The 9,778-nt window shown below is 50.7% G+C and overlaps 1 protein-coding gene and 1 non-coding gene across 19 annotated transcripts in view; one reads left to right on the top strand and one right to left on the bottom strand.

Annotated features, from left to right (window-relative positions):
* Window positions 1-211: 211 nt before the first annotated feature.
* Window positions 212-284, top strand: TRNAW-CCA (transfer RNA tryptophan (anticodon CCA)). Its single transcript has one exon. It is a non-coding gene; the product is annotated as a tRNA-Trp (tRNA).
* Window positions 285-715: 431 nt separating this feature from the next.
* Window positions 716-9,778, bottom strand: part of ASAP1 (ArfGAP with SH3 domain, ankyrin repeat and PH domain 1) — a 346,820-nt gene continuing 337,757 nt past the window's right edge. For all 18 annotated transcript variants that reach the window (XM_055545753.1, XM_055545755.1, XM_055545751.1 and 15 more), the window contains 3 exons: window positions 7,607-8,088; window positions 5,710-5,832; window positions 716-3,446 (listed from right to left, as the gene is read on the bottom strand). In XM_055545753.1, the coding sequence (XP_055401728.1) occupies window positions 3,372-3,446; window positions 5,710-5,832; window positions 7,607-8,088 (680 nt within the window). In that variant the 3' untranslated portion in view covers window positions 716-3,371. The remainder of the gene's footprint in view (window positions 3,447-5,709; window positions 5,833-7,606; window positions 8,089-9,778) is intronic.

Genomic DNA, 9,778 nt, shown 5'->3' with positions numbered 1-9,778 from the left:
TGCATCTCCCTGAGCCTCCTGGTGGGCTTGCAGCTTCCCCTGGCTTCTTGAGGGCGAGATGAGATGACACAGGTTCGGTGCTTAGACTGGGGTCTGCTCGCAGCCCAGCATTATCAGTGCTGACAGCTACCCAACAGAAGCGCACATACAGCACTTGGTCCGAGTAGGGACCAAGCACTTTCAGTGCATCCACATGTAACCTTTGGGGACTTCCCTGGTGGTCCAGTGGCTAAGACTCTGCACTCCAAATGCAGAGGGCTCAGGTTCGAGCCTCGGTCAGGGAACTGGATCCCACAAGCCACAACTACAGATCCTGCCTGCCACAACAAAGATCACAGATCCCATGTGCTGCAAATAAGGCCTGGCGCAGCCAAATAAGTACAGAAATATGTATTTTTTTTAAGTTATGATAAAAAATGTAACATTTATGATGTTCCAAGATGTGCAGGCTGGGTGCTTGTAGGTGGGGGTGGGTTGGAGGTAGCAGGGTAGGGGAGGAGAAAGAACTGAAATGCTAAAGGTCCATGGTTTGTTAAGCCGAGGAAACTGATGCACATTCTTTATCTGAAGTGAATCTGAACGTAGAAGTTGCGAGACTTGTGTTATCGGTACCCATTCCCCCTCCAATCCCCCACAAAGCACAGCCAAGTCAAGTTCTGATTTCCTCCAGTCAGAAGAGTCGTGGACACCTCACAAAACGGCCTGATGTCAGATGTTTGGGATCAACTGAGAATATGTTTATTTAAAAGCAATTTTAAATATTAAAAAAAGTAGAAATGAACACATACAGTACTGGAAAACGGTCACATTAAATACATGTGAAATGACGAGTGTACTGATGTCTGAGCATAAGATCCAGATGGGAATTCGGAATTTAACTTTTGGCGCTGTGGGATCCCTATACAACATGTTGAAGTTCTAGGCAATAAAAAAATAAATAGCAATTGCTGTTCAACAGTAAAATAAGACACACACTATTTGCAGAACATAACGTTCCCCGCTGCGGGGGGGCAAAGAAGAATTAGCTATTTTTCCCGTAAGGTTCCATACCTTCAAAATACTCTCTATCATGTACAAAATTGCAGATAGCGGCTCGCTGAGTTTAAGAACAATACCAGATTCAAATCCAACCAAGGTCGCCAAAGATACTTATTTATATCTATTTTTCCTATGTCCCACAGTAAGCTGGGTTAGAGAAAACTCAGATTCCTGATGGAAAACAAAAACAAAACCAGGAAAAAAACAAACAAGTGTTAAAAAAAAAAAAAAAAGCATCTGTGTAAAAGTTGCTCTAAAAGAGGAAAAAAGAAAAGGAATTAACTCCATGTAATTTTAGACATCGTGCTTTTGTGTCTTTTAAAAAGCCAGTTTATTTTGAGATCAGCTGAAAATACTGTAGGCCACAAAAATGAACGGTGCTTGAATGTAACTTAAGTGTAAGTGAATGAATTGGGACAGTAAATAACTTCGGGAGGTGACTTCCTGTCCTGACACCCGGTTGCTAAACTCCTGAGGCTGCCGACACTGTGGGCCACGCACACCAGCACGTCGGCTGGTTCCTCATATCTGTGTGGAGTTCACGTGTGCCGCGATGCCGAGGAAGCAGTTGCTTAAAATCAGTTTCCGATAATAGCTGGTGAGATCTGCTGCAGGTTTGTCATGCAAGGTTTATTGGTTCAGTGATCACGTGAGCAGAGCTAAGGTAATGCTCGCTGAGCACTACGACTTGATTACAGAGGGCTCCCCTAAGGGTTTGGTTGGGAGCTGTGCTTCTGGGAAATGAACATTTCTCACTCGTTGCCAGGATGATCTGCTTAAAAATATTAGCTTCCTGTGCTGCTGCCAACGTAGCCGTTTAAGCAAGCGCACTGCCAGGACGACACACGGGCCTCGGAATCCGAGAGCAGTCCCACTGACTGGGGAGTGGAGCTGTATTCTCTCCCCAGATTCAGGCTGATATAAAAGACTGAAAAACTCAGGATGGTCTTGATGGTTTGATGAATGCGGCTGGGATGAGAAAAAAAACTGGGAGGGGCAGGGACCCCTGGCAGAAAAGCATGTTTCACAGTGCAATTCATAGCAGCGTTCAGAAACTTGGTTATGAATTGACTTGAAGATGACGTGTCTGTTCAACAGAGCTGGGAAACTTATCTATGATTGGAGTTTACTAAAGGAAATGGAGAAAAAAAAAAAGAATGCTGGTTTCAGCATCTGAATTCTACAGTGGGGATGGGCGGGGGAAAACGGTGGGCAGAACTGATTTCTGAATTAGTCATCTTCTTGAACACTCTTTTGAAAGTTTAAATTTATCCAGAACGAAAACTAAGAAAAGAATTTAAAACGGACATGTTAGAGGTGTTAACATAGTTGAAGGATGCTAATTCATAATGTGATATGTGCATTCATACTCTTGAGGAAGCCAAATGACTGACTGGAAACAAATATTTGTTGCAACCTTATAATTTCTGCTTTAATGGCAATCAAGTTTAAAAAAAAATGTACAGTTCAACTTATCCATACTATTCCTTTATAAAAGGCAGATTTCAGGTAAGCTTCTAAATGCATGCATAATGTAGAGGCTAATATTTTCTGGCAGTCCTTGGTTCCTGAAAGTTGAACTTCATCAGATGTGTCTTAAACTTCTGTGAAAATAGTCATGAAGGATATGTTATTTTTGCATAATGAGGTAATATCAGGGGCGGGCACTCATCTTCTTAAGACAGCATAAACCCACGTGTCTAAACCTGCGTGAGGCTGTGGGCACTGTAAAATGCCACCCAACGTTCTGGGTCAGTGGATATTTTGCTGAAGGAATAACACTTACACTGAACTGAGCACTTTTCTGTAATAAATACCAAAGCCGGTTTTTGTAGCTGTAAACTGTGTACACAGATAACAACAGGCTGGTCTGTCACAGAGCGGAAAGATTCACCTGGAAGACAGTACCCACCTCTTTGCTAATGTTGCATTTTTCAGTAACACAATGAAGAACACTGTCAAGTTAGGAACAGAGAGGCAATTCCATGCCCTTCAGCGGTTGCTGGAGACCATTTCTATTTGCAAAGCCAGCAGTTCCTATATTCCTGCTTGTTTGTTTGCTTGGAAAACAGCATAGAGAGAGATGTAAGTGCTAGATGCCAAGGATGGCTTTGGCAAACCAGTAAGGCGCACCGGGTCCCAAGGCTACCCTAATACTGGCGAAGGCAGAGACCACAGGGTATTTACAACACGCGCTCTGTTCCCCTCCTGAGGCGGCCCCTCCGGGAGCTTCCACTCGGCAACAGCAGCTATTTACACGGTGCGCACGGGGTCCCAGGGAGGCAGCGGTCTGGCATGATGGGTGCAGACAGTCTGAAGGCTCTGCTTTTTTGCTAGTCGGACAGGATGTGGACAAAGGACACTGGGAAGACGCCCTTCCTCTCGGGCTGCCCCTCGATGTGCCCAATCTGCAGGGAGAAAGGAGATGCATCAGGCAGGAGGCGGCCGGTGGGTCCGAACGCCCCCAGAGCTGATGCTGATGCAGGCCCGGGGGAGACACGATGAAGGCGCCACACACAGCGGAGCCGCTTTCACAGGGGTCGCTTCACCGGCAGGCAGACGGTCCTGGGGCCCTCACTTTCTACTCGAAGGGACACGCGCCCCGAGGGGTAGGGGGGCCCGCCATGGTCTCTCCCCGGCTGCAGCCTCAACCACATGCTCAACCAGGCCTCTCGGCCACCTCTCCGGCTGGGTGACCTCGCAAAGCATGCTAAGCCTCCCTGTCTGTAAAATGGGGCTGAAATACCCCTGCTTCTCACCCTGTGGGGAAGCTAAACCAACGATTCCATACATAAAAAGGGCTGCAACGCACCAAGAACTTGCTTTCTGGTTGTGGTGGTGGAGAGGATGCTATGAAAGCCTGAGAACGATGAGGGCAGATTTTACAGCTGTTTTCTTGTCTGCTGCCTAAACCTGTCAGCCATCATTACCTGCCAAGGCTCCTAATAACCTCAGTTACATAAGGATTAACTGCATTGAAGAGAACCCTATCAGGAAAAAGACCAGCGACACGCACGCTGGCTTCGGATGACCATCACGGAGAAAGATGGGCGGCCTTCTTTGCTCAGCGGGCCTGGGGCCTTGGGTGGTCAGCTGGGCCTCTGTGCACCGGTTTCCATCTGGACAGAGGGGTTAATAACAAGGCTGGGATGACCCATGTCATTGGGTCTTAGTTGGCATCACACACGTGAGTCCTCAGACATTCCTGTGAGGGAGGGTGATTCTTGCCTCCCTTTTCAGAGGGGGAAACTGAGGCTCACAGGAGGCTGCACCCAGGGCCAGAGGGTGAGTCACGCCGGGATTTCAGCGCCCGTCTTCTTGTCAGGGATCTAACCCACCAGACTTCATGACAGACAGAGAGAGGGAGGGAGGGAGCGGGCCTCTGGTTTGTCAGCCTCAGTGCTCCTGACATTTGGGGCAGGGGGTTCTTTGTGGTGGGGGCTCCCTCACACATCACAGGATGTTCAGCAGAGGCCAGCAGCACCCACCCTGGCCAGGCCCTGACGACCAGAATGTTTCCAGATGTTGCCACACGTGCCTGGAGTGCGAGACTGCCCCGGCTGAACCACTGCTGTGGCCCAAGGAGCATCCCGACGGCTGTGACCGGGATTCTGGAGTCACGGTCTGGGCCCAGGGGGAGGAAAGGCGAAGGGCCATGAGTGTGCCTGTGTGTGTGTGTTTCTGGGCAACAGCAGGTCCTGGGCTCAGCAGTGAACCACAGGTCCCTTTCTCGACACAGAGGGCTGGGCCCTCTGGGCAGGATGGGGCTCCAGCTGCCAAGGAAGCAGAATTTCCACACCCAGGGTGGGGAGTGATCGCCTCGGAGGCGTCCGCCCGCTGCCCCTCTGTTCAGCAGGGCCCGCTGGAGGCTTCCTCCCCCGACAGCTTGGACAGCCGTGGACATGTCGGGTCCCCTGCAGCCACCCAGGACCCAGGCAGCTCCCAGGCTGTGGGGGGAGGGGGGACAGGGCTGCCTTTCCTTCCTGACACCTGGGCAGCAGGTTTTTATGGAAAAGGAGCTGTCATAGATGGTCTCCTTGAATCCTCCCCTGAAGTCATGTGAGGCAGGGATCCTCCTGATAGAACTTCAGGCTGGACGAAGATGGAGCCTGAGGATGTGTGGCAGGTGTGTGTGTGTGTGTGGAGGGGTGGGGTGATAGAGCCTGAGGATGTGTGGTGGGGATGTATGTGCACACAAGTATGAACGTGTGTGTGTACGTGTATTTCCTGGAGAAGGAAATGGCAACCCACTTCAGTATTGTTGCCTGGAAAATTCCACGGACGGAGGGGCCTGGTAGGCTACAGTCCATGGGGTCGCAAAGAGTCGGACACGACTGAGCGACTTCAATGTCAATGTCAATGTCAATGTGTACGTGTATGTGTGGTGATGGAGCCTGAGAACATTTGGCAGGCGTGTGTGTGTGTGTGTGGTGGTGGTGGCGGTGGTGTTGAAGGGCGAGGCCTGAGCAGAGCTGGCTGGGCCAGTGTTGAATGAATTTCAGTTTTGCATCTGAAAAGCCAGAGAGCACCTGAGGCCCACAGGCTGCAGTGTGATGAGGGTACTCTCCTGAGCTGGTTTTGAAGCTCCCGGCTAAGAGGCAGGACAGGCACTGTGTCCTCGGGGGGCGTGTGCAGGCTGACCACGGACAGCGCTGTGCGGCTGGTACGTACCCACCACTCCTGGTCCTCCTCCCCGGTGACCACGATCACCTCGCCCTCCATGAAAGTCAGCTCGTCATCGTTGTCCGCCTGGCAGTCGTAGATGGTCTTCACTCGCCTCACCTTGCTCTTTCCCTTCAAGAAAGCAGCGGGGTTTTAGCTCATAGGACAGACTGAAGGGAAAGGAGGACATGATGACCCTGGGTGAGTGGCTTCACCTCGCCGAGCCTCAGTTTCTCCCTGATGAAAGGGGGGAGCGCCCCCAGCCCTGGGTGCTCTCCAGATAGAAGGGCCCCTCCGCCCAAGGCAGCAGGGGAGCCCACTGAGAGTGCGGGGGGGCGGGTAACCATCGATGACTTCCATCTGAGAGCAAACATCACGGGGAAGGGATCAAAATCCAGCTTCACCAGAAACAAGCGATGTGCCCGACCCCGCCCCGCCCCGTGGCAGCCTGCAAAGATGACAGCAGATTCTAAAAATGGTTTGGGGAAACATGATGTAAAGCAGACCAAACACATGCAGCATAAACACATTTCTCAGCCCCTCATGCAAAGCGCCGTGTCAGCACACGCTGCTGAAACAGAGCAGGGGAGCCCGGGGCGGGGGCGGGGGACTCTAGGCAGTTCCCCAAAACGTTTTAGTTTCTGACCCATGTTGAATTGAGCTTTTGGTTGTTAGATTTCCAGTTCTCTGCAAACAGGAAGACGGAAATAGAGAACTGACCTTCCAAAGGATGCTTCTGGCGCCTGGCTTATTGAATAATTAGGAATTAAAAAAAAGCAAGCTGTTATGCTCAAAGTCTGGGGTCAAGTGCTTTTCCTCTTGGTCTGTTGGTTTCTCCTTCACTCTCCCCGATGACCCACTTGCTTCTACAACTCCCCTCCCCGGGCTAAGCCAGAGCTGGTGGGGTCTGAGAAGCCGAGGGCTACGGCCAGTCGAGATCTTAAGTCTTTTCAGCTCTGATTCTGTGAGCAAACTGGAAGACCTATGTGCGACCACTGATAACAGGGAGGGTTAAATGAGATAATAAAACGGTGAAGTGTGCAGCAGCACAGACTGGAATTGTGTACATGAAGGCCAAGGGTGGTGCTCAGGCTGCTGGAGAGCCCGTGAAGAGCAAGCATCCGCTGATGAACACGCTTGTGGCCTCCCACCCGGGAGAGGATCTGTTTCACTATTCTCACCTTTCCTTTAGTGTTGAAGGGACACACTTCTATCACAATGTTGTTTTCTCATGGGAAGATGTGAGCAAGGCTTTTGGTCCCCCCCGCTAACTGTGCTCCTTAACCCGGGGTGCTCCCACCCCTGTCAGGGTGCAGTGTGGGCAGGACAGACAGCACATGTGCATCTTCCCAGAGCTTCATTTTTCCAAAAAAGAGATTTTTTTGGGGGGTGGGGTGGGGAGGGAAAGGCATGTTTAAAGCAAAAAGGACATATTATAGAGTAGAAGGCATTTTGTGAAAATGAAGGGCTGGGAGACTTCAAACCAAACTCTATGTTGGTTGGTACAAGTCTCTTTGGGCTTTGTGTCCAATTCCTCCAGAAAGGTGCGGAGAGAAGCTGAGGTGTGAGGCCACTTTCCCGGGACCCTGGGAAAGGAAAGGTCTCCTACTCAAGGACCACAGACAAGGGCGACCACTTGCTGGGCGTTGCTCGCACTTCCCTGCATTTCATTGCCCATGAAGCCAGGCAGTGTTCTAGCCCCTTTCTGTGAAGGAGGAGACAGAGGTTCAGGGCCATGAGGAGGTGGCCACGGCCCCGCGGTCACAGGGCAGGCAGGTCCTGATGTCTATCTGCTGGGGTCCACAGCCCGGCCCCAACCCCCAGGCCCTGCGCCCCCCACGACACCCGACACCTGACCCCAGGCTGGCCGGGTGAGCATGTGCCTGGGTTTCTGAGCACCACTCACCGTGTTGATTTTCCTGGGCAGCGGCACGGGTGTCTCTGGCAGGGTGGGCGTGAGGTCGTTGGTGTCCTCGGACGCCTGCTTGGGGACGTTCGGGGACAGGTCCGCCGGGTGTGACTTGGGGGTGAGCTCCAGGGGCGGCTGGGCCTTGGGCGAGGCGTCTCCCGTCTGGGGTTTTGCCAGCAGCTCCCCCAGTTGTGGCTTGGGAGGCAGGTCTTTCACCTGGGGCTTGGGGGGCAAGTCTGCGAGCTGGGGCTTGGGGGGCAGGTCGCCCAGCTGCGGCTTCGGGGGCAGCTCGCCTGGCTTAGGTGGTAAGTCTCCGATGGGGGGTTTGGGAGCCAGTTCCGTGGGCTTCGGGGGCAGGTCCCCGGGTGGCGGCTTCTGCGGTAACTCTGTCAACTGGGACGACTTCTGGAAGATCTCAGGCGGGATGTTGGCTTTGTCGAGGGAGAGATGATGGCTGGTCTCTGTTTTCCTTAGTGCCACTATGGGAGGAGACCACAGAGAGGGGTCACGGGCAGGACTGACCCTGAGCAAGCGCCCCAGGTGGTTGCAGGCCCAGACCCCACATGAATTGGCCTGCTTTCAAAAAAGGTGAAAGTTGGAAGCCTGGAGGCATCCACCTTACAATGGATAATCTTATGCCTCAGTTATGTAAGAACAGGACATCCAAACTAACCCAGAAGTGAAAAAAACAAAAACAAAAACCCACAACTACACACATAATAGATCCTCTGGAGAAGGGAATGGCAACCTACTCCAGTATTCTTGCCTCGAAAATTCCATGGACAGAGGATCCTGGTGGGCTTCAGTCCATGGGGCCGCAAAGAGTTAGACATGATTGAGTGACTGACACTCACTTTTTCATACACATAATACAGATTATAGAAAACTGAAAGGTGCAGAGTTAAAAGGAGAAGTTTTCTGTAAGTCTACTGCGTAAATTAGCCATTTAAAATACTTTGGTATAATTTCGTTCTGGACTTTTCTATGTATCTTTCATAGATAAAACATCTGCTCTTATCTATATACTGATTTAGCAAGAATATTCACCACGTTTATAAACATTGTTCATTAGTACTAAGCATATACTTTTCATGCGGCATCCTATTCCGTTCTGTAGTGGTATCATTCTAATTTCTCACGTTTTATATGATGTACACACTGTGTAAGAGGGAAGAAGTTTCTCCTCTTACCACTCCCACCTACCACTCCTTTGAGGTCACCACCGTTCCTTTTTAGTGATGCCCATCCATGTATATATGAATTATCTTTAAACGCCCGGGACTACAACAAATACATTCAATGGGACTACAACACCTACGTTGCCTGCAACTTTGCTTCCCATTTAATATACTTGGGAGAATGTCTATTAACATGGGACTACAATACATACGCTGGAGAAGGAGACGGCAAGCCACTCAAGTATTCTTGCTTGCTACAGTCCACGGGGGTCACAGAGTCGGATGTGACTGAACGACTCACACTCACTCACTCACATACACACACACACACACACACACGACATACATTGTCTACAACTTTGGTTTTTCCACATTTAAAATGCTTGGGAGAATTTCTATTAATAAGTCACTTCCTCCTCCTTCTCTTTAAAGGTTGTGTAGTACTCCATCGCTTGGAGAGTCTGCTTGCGGTCTGAACCTTCGCACAGCTCTAACCAGTGGAACTTAAGACATGTCTCCAAATTGGGCTCCACTACTTAGTTACCAGCTGTGTGACCCTGAGCAGGTTACAAACCCCCTCACCTTCCTCATCTCTGAAACACGAGCTGACATAAAGAATATGCCAACAGGACGAGGTAGACTCCAGGTGTAGTATCAGAATATTACGGAGCATTAGCACCGTTGCTGAGACAAGGTTCCTTGAGGCCAGGATTCGCCAAGCACACAGTGGGCGCTCAGTGAGGACACAGCTGACTGAAGCACATGGAGGAGCCTAACTAAGAACTGTATTCTAAAGACACAACACTCAGAGAGAGACTTTAAAAATCTTTTGTTTTTTAAAAAAGAAAAGACAAACCCCAGTGTTGTAAAGTCACAGCTACCCTGCAGCTGCTCCTGCTCGGGGCCTGCCGGGCCACATCCCTTCCTAAGGAACTCAAATTTCAAGGGCACCCTGCTCACGGGCCGGCCGGTGAGCTTCGGCCAACGTGGC

This window comes from Bubalus kerabau, chromosome 14 (genome assembly GCF_029407905.1).
Source record: "Bubalus kerabau isolate K-KA32 ecotype Philippines breed swamp buffalo chromosome 14, PCC_UOA_SB_1v2, whole genome shotgun sequence".
Lineage (NCBI taxonomy): Eukaryota > Metazoa > Chordata > Mammalia > Artiodactyla > Bovidae > Bubalus > Bubalus kerabau.
This window is presented reverse-complemented; position numbering and strand designations above follow the sequence as displayed.